This window comes from Rhinopithecus bieti, unplaced genomic scaffold (genome assembly GCF_001698545.2).
Source record: "Rhinopithecus bieti isolate Rb0 unplaced genomic scaffold, ASM169854v2 scaffold_6935, whole genome shotgun sequence".
Taxonomy (NCBI): domain Eukaryota; kingdom Metazoa; phylum Chordata; class Mammalia; order Primates; family Cercopithecidae; genus Rhinopithecus; species Rhinopithecus bieti.
Window position 1 is genome coordinate 169,290 of NW_016805255.1, and position 23,200 is coordinate 192,489.

Sequence of the window (23,200 nt, forward strand, 5' to 3'; positions counted from 1 at the left end):
TCCTGCTGCAGCAGCCATTCCAGGATGTCATGCTGCACTTAGAGCTGTTGCTTTCTTTTTTCCTAACTTTGTATTTTGAACTAATTTCAGAATGTAGGAAGTTGTAAAGATAAGGGCCCCACGCAGCCTTCATCTGGTTTCCCTCCGTGGTTACATCTTACATGATTGTAATGCAGTATTCCAAGCAAGACTTTGACACTGGTGCAGTGTGGGTGGACAGTCCCAAATCATGTGTTACATGTACATCTGTGTAACTACCACTGCAATCACGACAAAGAAGTCCCATCCCCGCAAGGATCTCCCTCCCCGCCATCCCTAACTCCTGGCAACCACTAATCGTTCATCTCTTATTTTGTCATGTCAAGAATGTTGTATAAATGGGAGCATAGTGTGTAAGCACTCGAGATTGTCTTTTTTTTTTTTTTTTTTTCTTTTTTTTTTGAGATAGAGTCTTGCTCTGTCGCCCAGGCTGGAGTGCAGTGGCCGGATCTCGGCTCACTGCAAGCTCCGCCTCCCAGGTTCACGCCATTGTCCTGCCTCAGCCTCCCGCGTAGCTGGGACTACAGGCACCTGCCACCATGCCCGGCTAATTTTTTGTATTTTGTTCAGTAGAGACGGGGTTTCACCATGTTAGCCAGGATGGTCTCGATCTGACCTCGTGATCCTCCCGCCTCGGCCTCCCAGAGTGCTGGGATTACAGGCGTGAGCCACCGCGCCCGGTGGGATTGTCTTTTTCCACTCAGTGTCTTTCTCGGGAGATCATCCAGGTGTTGCGTGTGTCAACAGTTTGCTCCTTTTTGTTGCTGAGTGGTATTCCGTGGTGTACACATTGGTCCCGTGAAGGACACCTGGGATGTTTCCAGTTTTGGGCTATTCCAAATAAAGCTGCTATGACTGTTGATGTACAGGTTTCTGTGTAAAGATTAGTTTTCCAGGAGTGTAAATGCTCGGCCACAGGGTTGTTGCATGTTTCTTTTTTGTTGTTGTTTTTTTTTTTTTTTTTTGAGATGGTGTCTCGCTCTGTCGCCCAGGCTGGAGTGCAGTGGCCAGATCTTGGCCCACTGCAAGCTCCGCCTCCCGGGTTAACGCCATTCTCCTGCCTCAGCCTCCCCAGTAGCTGGGACTACAGGCGCCGCCACCTCGCCCGGCTAGTTTTTTGTATTTTTTGTATTTTTTTAGTAGAGACGGGGTTTCACCGGGTTAGCCAGGATGGTCTCGATCTCCTGACCTCGTGATCCGCCCGTCTCGGCCTCTCAAAGTGCTGGGATTACAGGCTTGAGCCACCGCGCCCGGCCGCATGTTTCGTTTTTTAAACAAACCGTCAAACTCTTACGTCCTCACCAGCAACCTAGGACGGTCAGTTTCCCCGAATCCTCCGCAGCACGTAGTGGTGTCGTGTTTTTACTTCAGCCGTTCCGACAGGTGTGTTGTGATGCCTCACGGTGGTTTTTCATTTGCGTTTCCCAGTGACGGACACCTCCTGTGTTTCCCTTCAGTGGAATATCCCTGTCTTTCACCCATTTTCTGATTGGATTGTTTTTTCTGTTGAGGTTTGAGTTTTTTGGAGATTGCTTTCTGGGATTTTTGGTTTGCATTGGTCTGTAGCTTATCTTTTTCATCCCTACCCCACCTTTTTTTTTTCTGAGACAGAGTCTCACTTTATCACCCAGGGTGGAGTGCAGTGGCACAATCTTGGCTTACTGTGTACTTGACTCCTGGACTCAGGCAGTTCTCCCGCTTTAGCTCCCCAAGCAGATGGGACTATCACCACAACCAGCTAAATTTATTTTTATTTATTTATTTATTTTCTGCGATGGAGTTTTGCTCTTGTTGCCCAGGCTGGAGTTCAATGGCACGATCTCGGCTCACTGCAACCTCCACCTCTCGGGTTCAAGCGATTCTCCTGCCTTAGCCTCCCGAGTAGCTGGGATTACAGGCATGCACCACCACACCCGGCTAATTTTGTATTTTCAGTAGAGACGAGGTTTCTCCACGTTGGTCAGGCTAGTCTCAAACTCCTGACCTCAGATGATCCGCCCCACCTCAGCCTACCAAAGTGTTGAGATTACAGGCGTGAGCCACCATGCCCGGCCTATGCCCAGCTAATTTTTTTTTTTTTTTTTTTTTTTTGAGACAGAGTCTCGCTCTGTCGCTCGGGCTGGAGTGCCAGTGGCCGGGTTCTCAGCTCACTGCAAGCTCCGGCCTCCCGGTTTATGCCATTCTCCTGCCTCCAGCCTCCAAGGTAGCTGGTACTACAGGCGCCCGCCACCTCGCCCAGCTGTTTTTTGTATTTTTTAGTAGAACGGTGGTTTCCTGTGTTTAGCAGGATGGTCTCGATCTCCTGACCTCGTGATCGCCCGTCTCGCTCCCAAAGTGCTGGGATTACAGGCTTGAGCCACCGCGCCCGGCCGCCCAGCTAATTTTTTATAGAGATGGGGTTTCACGATGTTGCCCACACCTGGTCTCGAACTCATGAGCTCAAGTGATCTGCCCGCCTCAGCCTCCCCAAGTACTACAATTATAGATGTGAGCCACCGTGCCTGGCCATCTTTTCACCCTCTTGGGGTTTTATACAGAGCAAAAGTTTTCAGTTTTGATGAAGTCCACTTTACTGATTTTTCCTTTATGGACTGTTGCTTTTAGTGTCGCATTTAAGAACTCTACCTAGTCTTAGATCCCAAAGGTTGTCTGTTTTTTCCTGAAAGTTTTATAGTTTTACATTTATGTATGTATGTGAGCCACGTTAGTTTTTGTATAATGTGTAAGACTTAGGCTAAAGTTCTTGTTTTAGCCTATAGCTGTCCAGCTGCTCCAGCACCGTTGAAAGGTTGTCCTGCCTCCATTGAATTACTTTTGCACCTTAAAGTCAGCTGGGCATATTTGTGTGGTCCTGTTCCCATGATGTTCTTGGCTCTGTCAATCTGTGTGTCTGTCCCTCTGCCAGCATTGCACTCTTGGTTCACATAACTATATAGTAGATCTTAAAATCAGGTGGACTGATTCCTCTTCTCACTTTATTCTTTTTCAAAATATTTTGCTATAAATTTTATATGGATTTTAGAATAACCTTGTCTACATCTACAAAACATCTTTGAGGATTCTGATAGGAACTGCATTCAACCTGTATGTTAATTTGAGAATTGATATCTTTACTATATTGTGTCTAACAATCTGTGAACATGGCATGTCTATTTAAATCTTTGATTTCATCATGTTTTGTAATTTTCAGCATACAAGTCCTTGCATATTTTGTTAGATTTAAACCTAAGTATTTCACTTTTTAAGCAATTGTTAACAGTACATATTTTTAACTTTTGTGTCTATATGTTCATTTCCAGGAGGTAGAAACAGGTTTTTGTGTGTTTATCTTGCACCCGAGATTTGCTGGACTCCCTAGGTGTCTGCTTTCTATAGATTGGTAGGATTTTCCACATAGACAAGCATGGCCTCTGCATGAGAATACCCGGATCCTCCCCTTAGGGCTTCTGACTTAGGGTGTGGACATCAGGACTTTTTAAACCTTCCTGGTGATTCTGACAAGCAGCTGAGGTGGAGAACCACTGCTCTCTGACCTTGTCGTCAGCAAGCAGAGATGCCTTAAGCACAAGAGCCTAGTGCTAGGACCACGCATCCTACCCACTCTGCACTCGGCCTGTCTTGCTGCTGGCCGGCATGGCTAACAGACCTGGGCCCTAGCAGACGGTCCTGGTGATTGAAGCATGGGCTCCTCTCGGCCCAGGAAAGACAGCTAGGCTGTAATGGATAGCCCGTTTTAATGAACAGAAGATACTGGTCGGTATAAAAAGGTGTGTTTGTCACTGAGGTGTCCTCATTTCTAGATGAGGATTTGTCTTCTCCATGGTCTTGAACGCCTGCTTCGCCATGGCACCAGCGTCTGGTGCACGCTGGCTCTGTTGCCACAGGGCAGAAGCTGCTCATGGAAAGGTGTGTGCCCCGAGTGTGGAGCACTGGTCAGCTTTTCCACTTAGTAACAACAGCCTTGTTCTGGGCCTGAGAAGGCCACCAAAGGCAGACTAAAAAAAAAGCATGGCCAAATGCCTGTCAGCCTGGTACCTAATGTAACCCGGGACCCATGTGAGGGAGGCTGAGCCTTCACCTTTCAGCCCTTCCCTCAGCATATGGTTCTCAGTTTAGGGCAGAGCTTGTTAAGGTTCACTTTCTGGCATTCAGGGGCCCAGCCCCGCCAGCAGTACAGGTCTACACCCGTGTAATTTGAAACGTACAGACAGTGGAAAAGGAAGAAGTCTAGGGAGCTTGGGTCCTTAGACCACCAGAGAGCAGGGAAGGGATGGGAAGGGCCGGTGGGGGGAGGGCCTCACCTTCCCCTGCTTCCCTGTGGGCTGGGTTCAGAGCCCCTCAGTGTCCTGGCCTCTCAGGTAAGATCAAGCAGGGTGGGTGCAGCTGCAGGGTTCCAGGCAAGAGCTCAAACTCCAGTACCAGGGACATAAGAGCCTCAGGCAAACGGGTTACGGGCCACCGCCCCAAGAGTTGAGTGGGCCACAAGCAATCCCCAGTGCCCAGGCACTTCCCCATGAGAGCCGCCAGCAGGCGACAGTGTGCCAGGCCGGCCTGAGCAGGGCCAGTGCACAGTGGGTGCAAGGCTTCTCAAATACGTGCTCCAGCTCATCAGTCTTAGGACTTCTGAGGCAACCTAGTGGGTCCTGGACTTCTGTTGCTGTGGGGCCTCAAACCTGTTGAGACCTCAGATGGCCGGAACCCACCTCCAGAGTCCCTACGACCAAAGGTGTCTAGAGCTGCCCCAGACACTGCCAGGGTTGCTACTGACAGGAATGGGATCCCCGGAGAAAGCCTTGCCCATGGGCATCCACCAGCTGCAGACAGGCCCGGCCCCTGCACGGCCTGCCTTGGCTGCCCCTTGTACATCCTGGATGGCATCTGCCGGCCCCAGGCTGAGTCCCCACCCGCAGAGACTGGCCCTGGGGAGAGCAAGGCAAGCCCCTAACCTGGGACAAGTGGACACTGAGGATTCCCAGACCCAGCCCTGGGTGGCTCCAGCCTGGGACTGCTCCCTTCGGGCTCCCTTCTTGGCCCTCACTCTCCTCCCCTTCCTGGCCCTCGTCTGGACCCGCGCTTTCCGAAAGCTCCCCCGTGGTCCTCTGCTCCAGCCCTGGGAGGGAACGCGGCTCCCCTGACAGTGGAAGTCAGGGAGGCCCCTCTCTCTGCCTGCTGGGCCCGGTGCCACTCCTCAGTTCTGCAGGAACCTGGGCTGAGGGCAGGAACCACAGAGGCACAGACGCAGGGGCCGGGCACTGGAGGGAATGGTGGCAGTGCGCAAGGCCGGGAGGCTGCGGTCAGCATCGGGTGCGGGGATGCGCCACGTGAGCCTGCAGGGCCTCCCGGATGCCGCGCTGCCAGTCTCGAGCCAGTTGCACCGGGGTCACAGAGGCCTGGGAACAACGGTGTGGGTCAGTCCCTTGCAGGCGCTCCACCCACCCTCAGGACAGGAGCCAGGGCTGCGCCCACACTCACCGCGTTCCGCACGCCCAGCTCGGCCCCGTAGAGCAGCAGCAGCTTCATGGCTTTGTAGCTGCCGTGCCGCACGGCCTCGTGCAGAGCCGTGTCCCCCTCCTGCTGAGAACGCAGGCAGTCAAGCTCCTGCCCCTGCATGCTGCCCTCCTCATGCAGGAAGGTCAGGGCTGCTGTCACCGAGCACATAGCACCTCTGGTCCCGGCTGGCGCTCCTCAGTCCCTGCCCCTCTGGAGCTCCCAAGCGGGAAAAGACCAGAGGCCTGCCTTACCTTATCTTGTGCGTTCAGGTGGGCGCCACACTCGATGAGGTGCTCCAGGCAGTCGGGGTGCCGGGTGCGCACTGCCACATGCAGGGGGGTGCTCCCAATCTGAAAGCAAGTGGGGGTCAGTGCTGGGTCTGGATTGCTAAGCCGAGCCCGCCCCAACCCATGGGACTACACATGCTCTCTTCTCCAGGAACAGCGTCTGCTCCCCTGTTCCGGACAGGCCCCCAAAGCACCCTGCCCCTCACCTTGTCCCGGGCATTGACCCGGGCTCCCTGGTTAAGCAACTGTTTGAGGATGTTCAGATGTCCTCCGCGGCAGGCCCAGAACACAGGTGTCCTGTCCAGCTGCAAAACAAAAGCACCCAAGCACTCAGAGCTGCTGGGATGCGAAACTGGGCGTCGACCAGAGGCTGGGCCTTTCCCCATCCTCACCAAGTCCCGTGCGTCCACGGTGGCACCTGCCGCCAGCAGCTTGTTCACCAGCTGGCTGTGACCCTTCAGACAGGCCCAGTGCAAGGCGGTGCGGTGGAGCTGGGGGCAGAGACGGGAGATTAGGCAGAGGGAGCGCAGCTAACCCTGGAGACCCCACGCGGTCCCCCTCCCAGGGCCAGGCCCCTGAATGGAATTATTGCCGCTTCCTCCCCTCCCTCTGGAGGCATCACTGGATTCATGCCCATGAAAATGAAAGTCCCTGCAGCCTCCTAGGCCAGGACTTGAACACACTGAAGGCAGTGCTCCTGCAGCTGCAGCTGCTGCCAGCCGACTCACCCCACCTGTGCTACCTTGTCATGGGCACTGGGGTCCCCTCCGTCTGTCAGGTACTTGTCAATCAGGGACTCCTGGTTCTCAGCAGCTGCCTTCAGGAACATCTCCAGGTCCACAGGCTCCACCTGGGCCTGGGGCTGCGGCTGGGTCAATTGAAGACAAGACCAAATCACTCCCGAAGGCCGCAGGTGCCCAAGACATCACAGCTCCACCAGCCTGGCCCACGGGCCCCACGCAGCCGACCGAGGAACACTGCTGGCTTGTACTAATGCTGTTTCTTATTCTAATGCCACCCCAGTAGACTGAATAGACTGTGTGTGTGGGTGTGTGTGTTATGGATTGACTTGTATCTCCCCAAGATTCATGCGAAGTCCTAACCCCAGGTACCTCAGAATGTGACCTTATTTGGAAACAGAGTCACTGAGGATGGAATTAGTTCAAGATGAGGTCACGCCGGAGTACGGTGGGTCCCTCACTGGTACGACTTGTGTTAAGGTGGGCTGTAATCCAGTGTGACTGGTGTCATGAAAGGGGACATGTGGGCCGCGTGCAGTGGCTCACGCCTGTAATCCCAGCACTTTGGGAGGCCAAGGCTGGAGCGCGGTGGCGCAATCTCGGCTCATTGCAAGCTCCACCTCCCAGGTTCACACCATTCTCCTGCCTCAGCCTCCCAAGTAGCTGGGACTACAGGTGCCCGCCACCATGCCCAGCTAATCACCTACTGATCACGAGGTCAGGAGATCGAGACCATCCTGGCTAACACGGTGAAACCCCGTCTCTACTAAAAATACAAAAAATTAGCTGGGCGTGGTGGCGGGCATCTGTAGTCCCAGCTACTTGGGAGGCTGAGGCAGGAGAATGGCGTGAACCCGGGAGGCGGAGCTTGCAGGGAGCCGAGATCGCACCACTGCACTCCAGCCTGGGCGACAGAGCGAGACTCCATCTCAACAACAACAAAAAAGGGGTGGGGGAACACGTGGACACAGGCATGCACACGGGCAGAACATCCAGCGAACGTGAAGGCAAGAATCTAGGAACACTAAAGATCGCCAGCATCCACCAGAAGCTGGAGAGGCATGAAGGGATTCTCCCTCACTGCCCTCAGAGGGAACCAGCCTCGCCAACACCTTCCTCTCAGCCTTCCAGCCCCCAGGACTGCGAGGTGACACACGCCTGCTGTTGAGGCTGTCCAGGCTGTGGGACTTTGTTACGGCAGCCCTGGCGGACACATCCCCGGGGGCTCTGGAATGGATTTCATGGGCTCCCCAGGTGCCGGCTGTGTGGTCCTGGCCTGCAGTGCCCACTCCTCCCCAAGCCCTTCCTCTGGAACTAGAGCCCTGGTGTTGGCATGCCCTAGCCCCGACCTCCCACTCACCTTAACCAGGGGCTCGGGTTTCCTGGGGGGGACTCTGTGTCTCAGTCGCTTTTTCCGTCTTTGAACCAAGTTTTCCAAGTCAACCAGGTTATCCAGATTAACTCTGGAACTGTTAAATCTTTCAAGCTGGGGCAGAAGACAAGACCATGTCAGTCACCAGCCGCTGGTCAAGATCTCTCTGCCCTGCCGACAGGAGACACCAGCTGCTCAGGCTGCCCCACCAGAGTCCCTCCAGGCCTCACTGCTCAGCCAGCCTCAGGGATTAGCCCCCGCCCCGCCCCTCTCTCACTTTCTTCTTCTTCTCTTCTTCCAGTTTCAGCTTCTCCCGGGCCACAGCCTCTTGGGGGCCCCTCCTCCAGTCAGTAGGCCAGGCTCCAGGGTCAGGAAGTCCATGTCCAAATGCCAACGCCTTCCCTTCAACTCTTTCTCCACTTACCTGTAGGAACAGGATATGAGTACCGAGTTGGGAAAATTGGAGGAGCCCTTAGAAAGCAGAGCTGTGGAGTACTAGGGAGCTGTCTGCTAAGGGCAAATGTCACAAGGCTGCTGCCCGGGATGGGAGTCGGACTCAAAGCCCCAGCGGTCCAGAGTGCCGGCCAGTTCCCTCAACCCGTGGGTGCTGCTTGCTCGGCAGCCGTGGCATCGGCATTGGCTGACACCCAGGGTGTCAGCAGATCCCCGCCTACCCTGCTCCTGTCAGCAGGAACACAGCTGGGGGACATGAGGCCACAATCTATTTATACTGCTGGGCGTGTGCCCAGGTAGCCTCAGGGCAGATGACACCTTAGCATCCCCCATGTTGTTGTCCTTAAGATTCCTACCAGATCATACTGACTGCCACCTGACTCCAAGCTCAGAGGGACAGAGGAGAAGCCCCCGCTGGGTAAAATTCTAAATGCCTGGGTTCAGTTCTCGGCTCCTTTTGAAGCTACATTTAAGCTCAAACACTTTTAGGCACTTGCCTAATGAGCTGTGAAGGTTGTGAGTTATTGGGGCCTGTGCCTGGGGCAAAGCCTGTAGCAAACATCCATGCTTCCTCACACCGCGCCCCACCTCAGGAGCTCGGGAGGAATCAGCATGTTGTGGGGAAAGAACAGGCTGGAATGATAGGGTAACAGATCCTAGGGCTTTCCAGCCAGGTAGAACCATATTCCTTCTAAAGAACTCGAGCAACCTAACACTTCCCTGCCATTTGCCTCCTAGCAGAGGCTGCACCAGGCCTCCAGCCCACAGAGGGGCTTGCTGGGCCTCACACCCTCCAGGCCCCTCCTCACCCAAACCGACGTCCCTAAGCATCAGTGTCTCTCACTGCCCAGGGAGCACAAGAGCACCTTCCCCATCCCCAAGGCAGCCAGGCCCTCTGGCCATTTCCAGAGCAACAATATCAGGTGCTTCAGCTGAACTACGACCACCACGGCGACCACCACAGCTACACTCGCATCTTCCAAAGTAACCTGCCATTTCCTGTTCCTCTTTCGCCATCACCATCCAGGGCAAAACTCACTGAACTCAAGGATTTTCATGTCTTCTTTCCCATTTGACATCCCTCTCTTCTTCCCTATCCCCCTCGGCACCTCACATGAGAACCGAGCAGACACACCAGAAAGAACTGCACGCCCCGCCGGCTGTGGTGGTACACGTTTGGAGTCCCAGCTACTCGGGAGGCCCAGGTGGGAGGACTGCTTGAGCCTGGGACTTCAAGGCCAGCCTGGGCAACCTAGCAAGACTCCATTTCAAAAAATACCGATTGTTATAAAAGAAATGCAGGCTTCCTTGCACCTAAGACTTGACCCTCAAACCACAGAAAGAAGCTGCCAGCCCTCCTCTAGCCAGCCTCCTCCTGTCCAGCCGGTCCCAGGGTACCTCCCACCTCCATCCCACATCCTTACCAACTGCTGAATGTTGATGAAGTCCATGGTCCCCCCTGTTCCTTACACCCCCCAGTGAGAAGAGCTGAACTGCTCAGCCCTTTATAGGAGTGCCTGGGGGTGGGCAGGGGTGGACTGAGAAGGACTGGCCCAGGGGCTTGCACCTGGGCCAGATGACTCTGGGCCTCTGTCACACCAACCAAAATACCAGTCTGGGAATGCAGCCCACTGGGGAAAGGAAAAGGAGCTGTTTGCAGATGAGCTGGCTACATCCTCGGACACCCACTCCTGCACCCCTGCCATGCCCCACACCTACTCGGGGATATTTAACCAACACGCCTCTAGTGCAGATTGGGGTGAAATGTGTTCCCCTCTCCTAAGTTTAGATGCCACTCCTGAAGCAAGCCCAGCCTGGCCTCCATGTTGTAGGGCTGGCTGCCTGCGAACCTGAAAGCCCAGCCTGGGTGGCTGAGCAAGGAGACTGGAAACCTGAAGGGGTGGTCAGGAGGGGCAGGAGCGGCCAGCCTACAGCCTCAGCCCTCATGGTGGTCACGCCAGGAAACCGTGATCTCCCAACTTGCAGTTTCAAGGCTGCCCTTCCCTGTGCTGTGGGTTTCTTGCCCTCGGGCTCCCCTGCTCCTCCCCCAGCACTCTGAGAGCACATGGCAGCTGCCCCAGCCTTGGATTCAAGCCTGGCGCCTGTCCTCCGGCCTCTGGAAGTCCTCCACGCCCCTCCACAGGCCCCTACCAGATGCTCTCCAGGGACGGAGCGTGCCCTTCCAGCCACAGGAAAGGGGAGAGGGAGCCGCGCCAAGTCCTGGGATGGAATAGTAACCATGAAATCCAGCCGCAGAGCAATGTGCCTCAAGTCACCAGTCACCATTTCTAATTCTCAGGAAGCCAGGCATGCCCTTCACCCAGCTGGACCTTGAACTCCGCCTGGGCCTTTGCAAGGAAATCAGCCAGTAAATAAGACCCCAGAATCAGAGCAACCTGAGCAGAGATGACCAGGGCACAAGGAGGGAGAACTGTGGCCAAGGACGGCCACAGGCCCCAAATGGCTGCCCAGCTCCTAAAGAACTGGCCTCTGGGAAGGACTTCCACATTTTCAGAGAATTCAGGGAAAGGCAGAGCTTTCTTAGAAAACTCAGTTCTTGACCTGGCGCAGTGGCTCACGCCTGTAATCCCAGCACTTTGGGAGGCCAAGGTGGGCGGATCACGAGGTCAAGAGATCAAGACCATCCTGGCCAACATGGTGAAACCCCGTCTCTACTAAAAATATAAAAATTAGCTGGATGCCTGTAGTCCCAGCTACTTGGGAGGCTGAGGCCCAAGAATCACTTGATCCCAGAAGGTGGAGGCTGTGGTGAGCCAAAATCACACCACTGCACTCCAGCCTGGATGACAGAGTGAGACTTGGTCTCAGAAAAAAGTAAAATGAGTGCAAAAAAACAAGAAAAAGTAAGACTGGCCACCACTGTCCACTCCAACTCACAAACGCCCCTCAGCCCGTGGCACTGGAGGAGCGTTGTTTTACACCCACAAGCTTCAGGGAAATTCTCAATAGAAAACCTGTTGGTTGTCTCGTATGACTGGTATTAACTCTGCCTTAAAAGAAAAAATAAAGCCAGAAACAGTGTGTTGAACAAGAAAGGAAAAAGATTCCTTATAAAAAGTTCAAACATAAATGGAAGGCTCAGGACCTCCTTGACGCCCTCTCTTGCCACATGGCCCAGGAGAAACCACGGTTGGCACTGTAACAGCCACCCTCCTGTTTCCGCTCTGTGCATTTTGTGGATGTACATCCACATTTTTCTTTTGAGATAGGGTCTCACTCTGTTGCCCAGGCTGGAGTGCAATGGTGCAATCTCAGCTCACTGCAACCTCCACTTCCTGGGTTCAAGCGATTCTCCTGCCTCAGCCTCCAGAGTAGTTGGGATTACAGGGACCTACCACCACATCCAGCTACTTTTTGTATTTTTAGTAAAGACAGGGTTTTACTGTGTTAACCAGGATGGTCTGGAACTCCTGACCTTAGGTGATCCTCCTGCCTCGGCCTCCCAAAGTGCTGGGCTTACAGGTGTGAGCCATCGCTCCTGGCCTACATCCACTTATAGATCCATACATTTATACCTGATCTTAGCCAAAAGGCTGAGAGGCAATCACATTCTACAGACATGTTCTGTGTGAAGAACTGTGGACATGAGCAGCACTCTCCTATCAGCACTGTGTGCTGCTGCACGGCAGAGACTTTGGATCTGCAGAACTCCACACTCCCTATCAGGGAGGAGTCGGTTCTCTCCCTTTTCTTTTTTTTTTTTTTGAGACAATGTCTCACTGTGTCGCCCAGGCTGGAGTGCAGTGGCGCAATCTCGGCTCACTGCAAGCTCCGCCTCCCGGGTTCCTGCCATTCTCCTGCCTCAGCCTCCCGAGTAGCTGGGACCACAGGTGCCGCCACCTCGCCCGGCTAGTTTTTTGTATTTTAGTAGAGACGGGGTTTCACCGTGTTAGCCAGGATGGTCTCGATCTCCTGACCTTGTGATCCACCCACCTGGGCCTCCCAAAGTGCTGGGATTACAGGTGTGAGCCACCGCGCCCGGCGGTTCTCTCTTTTTTAACGTTGCACTCCATGCTTCAATGCACATATTTGTAAATGCTCCTGTAAATAAACATCTTTGTAACTATGGAAGAACATCTCTCTACGTAGCTACAGAGAAATCAAATTATTGGCTCTGCTCATTTAAGTTTAAATAGATACTGTCAAACTGCCATCTACAGTGACTGCACCAATTCCCATGAACGGACATCAAGAAACAAAGAGAGCATAAAAGACAAAAAGGGGAAAATTAAATGTGCATCTACAGAGCAAAGGATCAGGGTCTAGACTAGAAACACTCCTGTGGCTAAGCAGCATTTCCGAAACTGGCATGGGCGGGCGGCTCACAGCAGACACAGGCGCTCAACCTCACTAGTAGCCAGCAATGAAAAACGAAACAGCACTTTTCTCCTAGTGGACTGTTGCAATGAATGGAATCATGGTATATGAGCGAAGTGCTGATGAGGTGCTGGGGAAGCGGGCCCCCTCAGGCTGCCTGTCACGTGCCAGGCCCTCTCTCGAGGGCTCTCCCAGTGCGCACTCACCTCGCCCCACAGTGACTCTGAGGCAGGCCCTATGATCACCACTCCCTGTACAGAGGAGGAAACAGAGGGGCAGACAGCTAAAGTGACTTTTCCCAAGGGCATTCAGCTAGAAAGCAGCTTCTCACATAGTCCCTATTTTCTTCTAATGCTTACATAGTTTTGTGTTTTTATATTTAGATATTTAATCTTGCAATTTATCTTTGTGTGTGGGATGAGGTAAGGATATAACTTTATTTTTTTCCAAATGAATAGATGTCTCATATGAACTAACTTAGAATGTGATCATCTGCCCAGGCTTAAACACTTTTAGCCACACCAGATCTACTCCCTCGCTTCCACAGTGACCAGACTGGGGCTCTTCCTGGGTCATCTGGCCTCATTTCCCTGTGCAGCAGCATGGATGCTGACCAAGGCAGGGGCATGGAGAACTGGTCTGTGTACCCTTTAAAGGCAGCTGGAGACAGGGTGGCGGCTCAGCTGGATAACAGGTCCCGCAGGTCACTGTTGCAGGGCAGCAGGTCACATGCTAGCCGTGCCTTTCGGTCCCGGACGGCCTTCAGGGCTGGGCTGTGTTGCAGGAGGAGGGAGCAGATGTCCCCGTGACCCCTCTCAGCAGCCTGCGGAGAGAGAGGCTGGAATCAAAGGGCACACCCCGCACTGGGCTCTGCTCTTTCTTGTTCCACTTTCAGGGGCTTCTTCCTTCTAAAAAAGAGGCCTCTTGGGGCGTGGTGGCTCACGCCTGTAATCCCAGCACTTTGGGAGGCCGAGGTAGGCGGATCACTAGGTCAGGAGTTCAAGACCAGCCTGACATGGTGACACCCCATCTTTACTAAAAATACAAAAATCAGCTGAGTGTGGTGGCACGTGCCTGTAATCCCAGCTGCTCAGGAGACTGAGGCAAGAGAATCGCTTGAACCCGGGAGGCGGAGTTTGCAGTGAGCCGAGATCACGCCATTACACTCCAGCCTGGCCAACAGAGCGAGACTCCAACTCAAAAAAAAAAAAAAAAAAGGCCTCATGGAAATAGAGATACGGCTGTTTGAGTAGATTTCTTCTAATTCCTACCAAATCCCAATGACTTTATACTGATTTGTGGAGTATCCCAGTGCCATTCTCACAGTTAGCCTGAGTTTTTCTTTCTTGTGCCCTTTGCGAACTGTCTTTGGCCAGACCTACACATTAAAAACAAACACAGCACCTTGTATCTCCAGGCATCGCTCACAAGCCTGCACACATCACCTACAGGGTGCTGTGCACTGTGGGCACGGGAGGCACCAGACATGGCCCCCAACCTTTAGGAACTTTTATTTATTTATTTTCTTGTGTTTTTTAATTTTTACTTTGCGTTTTAGAGACAGGGTCTCACTCTGTTGGCCAGGCTGGAGTTCAGTAGTGCCATTATAGCTCATAATAGTCTGCAACTCCTGAGCTCAAACGATCCTCCTGCCCCAGCCTCCCAAGCAGCTGAGATTACATGAGATTACAGGCGTGCACCACTACACTTAGCTGAACTTTTTTAAAAAAATTATTTATTTTGAATTTTTAAAAACAGAGACAGGGCGGGTACAGTGGCTCATGCCTGTAATCCCACTTTGGGAGGCTGAGGTGGGCAGATCACTTGGGGTCAGGAGTTTGAGACTAGCCTGGCCAACATGGTGAAACCTCATCTCTACTAAAAATACAGAAATTAGCCAGGCGTGGTGGCATGTGCTTGTAATCCCAGCTACTTGGGAGGCTGAGGCATGAGAATCGCTTGAACCTGGGAGGCAGAGGTTGCAGTGAGCCAAGATCATGCCACTGCACTCCAGCCTGGGCGACAAAGACTCAATCTCAAAAGATAAAGATAAAAATAAATAGAGACAGGGTCTTGCCATGTTGCCCAGGCTGGTCTCGAGCTCCTGGACTCAAGTTGTCCTCCCATCTCAGCCTCCCAAAGTGCTGGGATTATAGGCATGAGCCAAAGTTCCTGGACAGGAAACTCTGAGACAGGCAAGGAAAGACTGAGGCTGAGTTCCCTGTGTTCTCTTCTTCTAAGGTAGACACCCCAATCCGGATGTCGGTTTCTAACCTACCTCCTCCAAAAAATAATAGAGTTAACTTGATTTACATAGATTATCTTATTTAACTTTCACAATAGCCCTCACAGGCAAGAATCATCATTATTCCCATTTTACAGGTAAGAAATTTAGGCTTAATAAATGGCTTGCCCAAAGTCGCAGGGCTAACGTGGCCACCTGGGATTCTAAATCAGGTTTGCCTGAACTCTTAATAACTCTCTGAACCACTATTATTTCCTACTCCTCCCAACAGACAAATTGGTAGACTCCAGGAGCTTTTGAGAGGTATCAAAATTAACACTAGTGGCAACCACCATCCCAAATTTGAATCCAAATCTTTACTCAGCTGGTCCTCCTCAGTAGACACAAAGCTCTCAATTCCCCTGCCTTAATTCAGGCAGTGGGATGTTGTCAGCAGTTGTGAGATGCATCCCAAATAATGTTTACAAAAAAAAAAATACGAATGTTTGCAAATCATTTTAAAAGACACATACACAGGCCGGGTGCCATGGCTCATGTCTGTAATCCCAGAACTTTGGGAGGCCGAGGCAGGTGGATCCCCTGAGGTCAGGAGTTCGAGACCAGCCTAGCCGATACGGTAAAACTCTGTCTCTACTAAATATACAAAAAATTAACCCGGCATGGTGGTGTGTGCCTGTAATCCCAGCTACTTGAGAGGCTGAGGCAGGAGAATCGCCTGAACTCGGGAGGCAGAGGTTGCAGTGAGCTGAGATTGTGCCACTGCACTCCAGCCTGGGCAACAGAATAAGACTCCATCTCAAAAAAACAAAACAAAACAAAAAACACAATAAAGAAAAATGCACATATCTCACATTTGCATTATCTGCATGACAGAAAAAGGGACAGAGATGCACCTAACTACGGTAACACCAGTCAGGTATACCCACAACAGGATCCTGGCTGTTTACATCCATCATGTGAGTTGTAGCAGTAAAATGTCTGAGCAACATCATTAAAAACAATCTGTCTATCCAATTGGCAAGGATTTTTTTTTTTTTTTTTTTTTTTTTGAGATGGAGTCTCGCTCTGTCGCCCGGGCTGGAGTGCAGTGGCTGGATCTCAGCTCACTGCAAGCTCTGCCTCCCGGGTTTACGCCATTCTCCTGCCTCAGCCTCCCGAGTAGCTGGGACTACAGGCGCCCGCCACCTCGCCCGGCTAGTTTTTTGTATTTTTTAGTAGAGACGGGGTTTCACCGTGTTAGCCAGGATGGTCTCGATCTCCTGACTTCGTGATTCGCCCGTCTCGACCTCCCAAAGTGCTGGGATTACAGGCTTGAGCCACCGCGCCCGGCCGGAAAGGATTTTTTAAAAAACCCAATATTCAGCTGTTCACTCAGCATGTATTCACTGGGCACCTGTGCTAAGTGCTAAGCCTGCAATGTTTTTTTGGGGTTTTTTTTGAGACGGGATATCCCTGTGTCACCCAGGCTGGAGCCCAGTGGCACGATCTCAGCTCACTAGAGCCTCCACCCCCCGGATTCAAGTGATTCTCATGCCTCAGTCTCCCAAGTAGCTGGAATTACAGGTGTGTGCCACCACACCTGGCTTTTTTTTGTTTTTTTGAGACAGAGTTTCGCTCTTGTTGCCCAGGCTGGAGTGCAAGGGCGCAGTCTCGGCTCACCGCAACCTCCGCCTTCCGGGTTCAAGTGATTCTCCTGCTTCAGCCTCCTGAGTAGCTATGATTACAGGCACATGCTACCACACCTGCCTAATTTTGTATTTTTAGTAGAGACTGGAGTTCTCCATGTTGGCCACGCTGGTCTTGAACTCCCGACCTCAGATGATCTGCCCGCCTCAGTCTCCCAAAGTGCTGGGATTACAGGTGTGAGCTACCATGCCCGGCCTAATTTTTGTATTGTTAGTAGAGATGGGTTTTGCCACGTTGCCCAGGCTGGCGTCGAACTCCTGGACTCAAGCAGTCGGCCTGCCGTGGCCTCCCAAAGTGCTGGGATTCCAGGTGTGAGCTTTGCGCCCAGTCCAGCTACAACAATTTAAACGGGGCAAAGCCCCAGCTGTTTCTACTGAGACACGCAGACCCCAAACAGGGAATTCTAAGGGTAGAGGAATTAGGAAAAGCTGAGCCCATGGTACGTACAGCTAGGCATACATCCAAGTGAGCTAACCGTGTCTAGGGATCAGGAAAGGCTCTCGTGGGGTGTGATATGTGAGCCGAGATCCACAGAAAAGGGCAGAAACAAGTCAGATAACAAACGTGAGGGCAGAGGTACCCAGACAGGGGACAATTTGTTATACATAGCTCTGGGGGGACAGAGCAGTAGGTTCCAGAAAATTAAAATGGCTGGATGTGGTAGCTCACACCTGTAATCCCAACACTTTGGGAGGACTGCTAGGGCTCAGGAGTCGAGGATAGTGACAGACCCTGTCTCTACTACTAATAATGATTATTTTAAAAGCCTGGGCAATGTGGTGAAGCTGTTTTTACAAAAATTAGCCAGGCATGGTGGCATGTGCCTGTAGTGCCAGCTACTTGGGAGGCTGAGGTGGGAGCATTGCTTGAGCCCAGGAGGTCGAGGCTACAAGTGAGCTGTGATCGTGCCAGTGTGCTCCAGCCTGGGTGAAAAAGTGAGACCCTGTCTCTAAAATAAAATAAAATAAAAGAGCCGGTCATGGTGGTGCAGGCATGTATAGTCCCAGCTACTCAGGTGGCCGCGGTGGGAGGATCTCTCAAGCCCGGGAAGTCGGGGCTGCAGTGGGCTGTAATCATGCCACTGCCCTCCAACCTGGGTGACAGAGCGAGATCCTGTCTCAAAAAAAAAAAAGAGAGAAGAAAAAAGAAAAATGATGAGTAGGGCCTCTGAGTGTAACAGGCCAGGGGATAAGAGCTCAGGAGAAAACTGGACGGGTGGGGAAAAAAGACAAAAAAGGAAAAAAAACAAACTGGAGAAGGGGGCAGGAGCGAACCCCAGGAAACCGTCACCGTAACTCACGGACCTGGAAAAAGCAAAACGTCAAGGACTCCAGGTGGGGGCGTGGCGTGATCAGAACTGCTTTAAACCGTCGCTCCCGGAGAAAATCAAAGAAGGGGAAGCGGGGACTAGATTTACACATATATGATTTATACACATATGCCACACATGCATAGACCGCCTCTCAAAGGTGCCTGCAAACTCAGTAAAGTGGCCGAGCAGGGTAGCTCACACCTGTAATCTCAGCACTTAGGGAGGCAGAGGCAGGAGGATCAACTGAGCCCAGGAGTCTGAGACCAGCCTGGGCAACACAGTGAGACCCCATTCCTCACAAAAAAGGAAAAACAATCAGTAAAGTGAATGCCTCAAAGGATGGGCCTAGAAGGCTGAGGGACAAGGAGCTGGGTGGGAGGGAAACTGGCTTTCATGGCATGCCCTTGCTGACTCTTCAGATTGTTCACCATGTGTAGGTATTTCCAGCTAGAAAGAGTTTTTTTTTTTTTTTGAGGCAGAGTCTCGCTCTGTCGCCCGGACTGGAGTGCAGTGGCCGGATCTCAGCTCACTGCAAGCTCTGCCTCCCGGGTTTACGCCATTCTCCTGCCTCAGCCTCCCGAGTAGCTGGGACTACAGGAGCCCGCCACCTCGCCCGGCTAGTTTTTTGTATTTTAGTAGAGACGGGGTTTCACTGTGTTAGCCAGGATGGTCTCGATCTCCTGACCTTGTGATCCGCCAGTCTCGGCCTCCCAAAGTGCTGGGATTACAGGCTTGAGCCACCGCACCCGGCCTAGAAAGAGTTTTTAAATGATCACTCCAGCTAACATATGGCAAGTGGACTACAGGGACAGGCAAGAGTATGCATAAGTTTCAGAAAACTACATGGAGAAGGCTGCATGCCATGTCTCTAAGGGAAAGAAAACTGAAGCATCACGGGACATTTTAATTTACACGCTCAGAAAAAAAGGCTGCAGAATTATCCATTAGTCCTAAAGTGATGACAGATGGGCAAGGGGATTACAAATGATTTTAATTGTCTTCTCTGATTTCCTGTTTTCCCCATGTTTTCTACATGAACATGTTATAACTTCAAGGAAAGAACATTTTTGGAAGGGGGAACGGGCCCACCTTATGCAGACTGGTCATGCCGTCGTCATCCACCACCCTGGGGTTGGACCCATGTGACAGCAGGAGCCGCGCGATTTCAGTGTGCCCGCAGTAGCTGGCTCGGTGCAGAGCAGTGGCACCCCCGTGGGTCTGGGCATCACACTTAGCTCCGTTTTCCAGCAGGAACTGGCACACAGCATAGTGCCCATTGCGGCTGGCATAGTGCTGCAGGGAACAGAGACCGAGGTCAGACGGGAGAAGCCAGGCAGGGGACAAGGGTGGTGGAGAGGTGAGAGCATGCCCCCCCTGCAGCGAGGGACCCGAAGTCATCTCAGGTTCCACCCCCAGCAGTCGTGTGACCTGGGCAAGCTTCTGCATGCCTAACGTGAGTTTGTCCAACTGAAAAATGGGGAAAATGATCATTCCTATCTCACAGAATTGTTACGAAAATAAAACTAAATCACTGGCTGGGTGCAGTGGCTCACACCTATAATCCCAGCACTTTGGGAAGCTGAGGCAGGTGGATCACCTGAAGTCAGGAGTTCGAGACTAGCCTGGCCAACATGGTGAAAACCCATCTGTACTAAAAATACAAAAATTAGCTGGGTGTGGTGGCACGTACCTGTAGTCCCAGCTACCCGGGAGGCTAAGGCAGGAGAATCGCTTGAACCTGGGAGGCGGAGGTTGCAGTGAGCTGAGATCACGTCACTGTACTCCAGCCTGGGTGACAAGAGTGAGACTGCATCTCAAAACAAAACAAAACAAAACCTAAATCACTGATGTAAAGCTCTCACACCAATTTAAAAAATCCAGGTTCATATGATGCTTAAAAAGAAATTTTGCTGGAAGAGAAGAAAGGGAGGGAGGAGGTAAAAGTTAACCATCAATCCCCCTCCTCATAGAGCAGGTGTCTCCTGAGTTAACGCTTCTGTCTCCTGACCCTGTGCTCCTCCTTAGCTCACCAGTGCAGTGTAGCCGGCTGAGTCGGGCTGACTCGGGTCCTCAGCCTTCTGGATTAAATGCTTCACTCGGCCCAGGTCTCCATTCAGGGCTGCCGACCAGATTCCTGCAGATAACCAACCAAAGGACTGAATGATGCTGAATGACTGGGAGTTTCAGTGCTTGCTTTGCCTCGTGACCTCAGTTTTCTTGTCTATAAAGTGAAGAATATTCATTCCTTCAACAAATACCAACTGAGCACCTCCTCTGTGTTGAGGTTTGTTCTGAATGCTGGTGACTTAGCTGTGAACAAGACAGATAGGGGCACGTCTCATTAGGACAGTAGAACTGGGTGGACACAGACATCTCCATCCCCCTTCTAACACAGAAGTGCTGGATGAAGTAATGTTTAAAATGTTTGGATCCAGAGTGAAATTCAGGTCGGGCTGGGATTACAGGCACCCACCACCATGCCCGGCTAATTTTTTTGTATTTTTAGTACAGACATGGTTTCACCATGTTGGTCAGGCTGGTCTCGAACTCCTGACCTCAAGTGATCCACCTCCCTCAGCCTCCCAAATTGCTGGGATTACAGGCATGAGCCACCGTGCCCAGTCAGAAACAACTTTTTAAAAATATAGGCTGGGCGCGGTGGCTCACATCTGTAATCCCAGCACTTTGGGAGGCCAAGGCGGGCGGATCACGAGGTCAGCAGATTGAGACCATCCTGGCTAACACGGTGAAACCCCGTCTCTACTAAAAATACAAAAAATTAGCCGGGCTTGGTGGTGGGTGCCTGTAGTCCCAGCTGCTCGGGAGGCTGAGGCCGGAGAATGGCGTGAACCCAGGAGGCGGAGCTTGCAGTGAGCCGAGACTGCGCCACTGCTCCAGCCTGGGCGATAGAGCGAGACTCTGTTTCAAAAATAAATAAATAAATACAACAAAATAAAATAAAATAAATATATGTAATGATGCCTCCAGAAGCTGCTGAGGCAGTGTGACAATCTCCCACAGAAGAGAATCTCCCTGGTGAGCACAAAGACTGAAAGTTGCAAAACAAGAAGCAATCTGCTGCCCTAAGAGACAATCAGCAAATACAGGTGAGATGAGGGGGATTCGGGGAGTTCAGGGTGGCGTGGCCACAGACAACAAGCAGCAAATGCAAGTGGGAACACGCACGCCTCCAAAGTGAGACATTATTGCACAATCCAAAAAAGGCCTTTAAACAACAACATTGAAGGTGTTCACAAGAGACAAAGGGATAGAATCCACAAATCAACAGAACTTAGGAAAAACAAAACAGCCAGATCTGAAACAGGAAAGCGGATAAAGTAAAAAACAGACTCATCGAAACAAAGCAATAGATGGGTCAAAGAGTACTGCCGGCCCGGTCAAAGAGAATTAGTGATTTGGAATTCACCCAAAACGCAGTACAGAATGATAAACAGAAAAATATTATGGTGACTTATATATACGTATGTGTATATATATCTTTTTTTTTCTTCTTTGAGACGGAGTCTCACTCTGTCGCCAGGCTGGAGTGCAGTGGCACAATCTTGGCTCACTGCAAGCTCCGCCTCCCAGGTTCAAGTGATTGTCCTGCCTCAACCTCCCGAGTGGCTGGGATTATAGGCACGTGCCACCAAGCCCAGATAATTTTTTTTTTTTTTTTTGAGGTGGAGTCTCGCTCTGTCTCCCAGGCTGGAGTGCAGTGGCGCAGTCTCAGCTCACTGCAAGCTCCACCTCCCGGGTTCACACCATTCTCCTATCTCAGCCTCCCGAGTAGCTGGGACTACAGGTGCCTGCCACCAGGCCTGGCTAATTTTTTTGTATTTTTAGTAGAGACGGGGTTTCACCGTGTTAGTCAGGATGGTCTCGATCTCCTGACCTTGTGATCCGCCCATCTTGGCCTCCCAAAGTGCTGGGATTACAGGCGTGAGCCACCGTGCCCGGCCCAAGCCCGGATAATTTTTATATTTTTAGTTGAGACGGGGTTTCACCATCTTGGCCAGGCTGGTCTCAAACCTGACCTCGTGATCCACCCACCTCAGCCTCCCAAAGTGCTAGGATTACAGGCGTGAGCCACCACACCCAGCCAGTGAATGATATTTTTAATGTGCCACTAAATTCGGTTTGATACTATTTTTTTTTTTTTTTTTGAGACAGTCTCGCTCTGTCGCCCGGGCTGGAGTGCAGTGGCCGGATCTCAGCTCACTGCAAGCTCCGCCTCCCGGGTTCACGCCATTCTCCTGCCTCAGCCTCCCGAGTAGCTGGGACTACAGGCGCCCGCCACCACGCCCGGCTAATTTTTTGTATTTTAGTAGAGACGGGGTTTCATCGTGTTAGCCAGGATGGTCTCAATCTGCTGACCTCGTGATCCGCCCGCCTTGGCCTCCCAAAGTGCTGGGATTACACGCTTGAGCCACCGCGCCCGGCCTGATACTATTTTTATTGAGGATTTTTTTATCTATGTTCATTAGGAATATTGGCCTATGGGTTTTTTTTGTTGTGTTGCAGAAAAATATTAAAGAGTGGTAAAGAAACAAGGAAGACAATGTACCAACATATATCTAATAGAAGTTCAAAGAAGGCTGGGCGTGGTGGCTCATGCCTATAATCTAATCATTTTGGGAGGCTGAGGAAGGAGGATGGCTTGAGACCAGGAATCCGAGACCAGCCTAAGCAACATAGTGAGACCTTGTCTCTACAAAAAAATTAAAAATAAAAAAAGTCCACAAAACAAAATAAATAAGGATCTTTTCCACGTGTAGGAAATAGATAAATGAGTAAGCAAACAAAATAATGTAAGATTGTAAAGGCTGAGCACGGTGGCTCACGCCTGTAATCCCAGCACTTTGGGAAGCCAAGGTGGGCGGATCACCTGAGGTCAGAGTTTGAGACCAGCCTGGCCAACATGGTGAAACCTCCTTTCTACTAAAAATACAAAATTAGCCAGGAGTGGTGGCAGGCACCTGTAATCCCAGGCATTCAGGGGGCTGAGGGAGGAAAATCACTTGAACCTGGGAGGCAGAGGTTGCAGTGAGCCGAGATTGCGCCACCGCACTCCAGCCTGGGTGACAAGAGCAAAACTCAGTCTCAAAAAAAAAAGTAAAATTTTAAAAAAATGTATTAAAGTTAGTATTATTTGTAGGAGAGGTGATAGTCCTATGTTAAGTCTTCCCAACCAAGAACATGTACCTTTTCTTTTGTTAAGATAGTTTGTTTTTTTTT

At 51.6% G+C, this 23,200-nt stretch overlaps 2 protein-coding genes across 3 annotated transcripts in view; both read right to left on the reverse strand.

Moving 5' to 3' along the window:
- Positions 1-3,754: 3,754 nt before the first annotated feature.
- Positions 3,755-9,904, reverse strand: ANKRD23 (ankyrin repeat domain 23). The gene is made up of 9 exons (XM_017871818.1): positions 9,806-9,904; positions 8,206-8,352; positions 7,917-8,042; positions 6,559-6,684; positions 6,209-6,307; positions 6,023-6,121; positions 5,781-5,879; positions 5,512-5,610; positions 3,755-5,429 (listed from the first exon to the last, which is right to left on the reverse strand). Exons 1-9 carry the CDS (start codon positions 9,830-9,832, stop codon positions 5,334-5,336), a joined length of 918 nt encoding a protein of 305 aa, XP_017727307.1. The 5' UTR covers positions 9,833-9,904; the 3' UTR covers positions 3,755-5,333.
- ANKRD39 (ankyrin repeat domain 39) overlaps positions 8,229-23,200 on the reverse strand; it is a 17,593-nt gene continuing 2,621 nt past the window's right edge. The window contains exons 2-5 of one of the 2 annotated variants that reach the window (XM_017871819.1): positions 19,993-20,096; positions 19,052-19,255; positions 13,367-13,542; positions 8,229-8,352 (exon numbers count right to left, since the gene is read on the reverse strand). In XM_017871819.1, the coding sequence (XP_017727308.1) occupies positions 13,399-13,542; positions 19,052-19,255; positions 19,993-20,096 (452 nt within the window). In that variant the 3' untranslated portion in view covers positions 8,229-8,352; positions 13,367-13,398. Of the gene's footprint in view, positions 8,353-12,371; positions 12,444-13,366; positions 13,543-19,051; positions 19,256-19,992; positions 20,097-23,200 lie in introns of those variants that run through there. The other variant, XM_017871820.1, reaches the window with a different exon arrangement.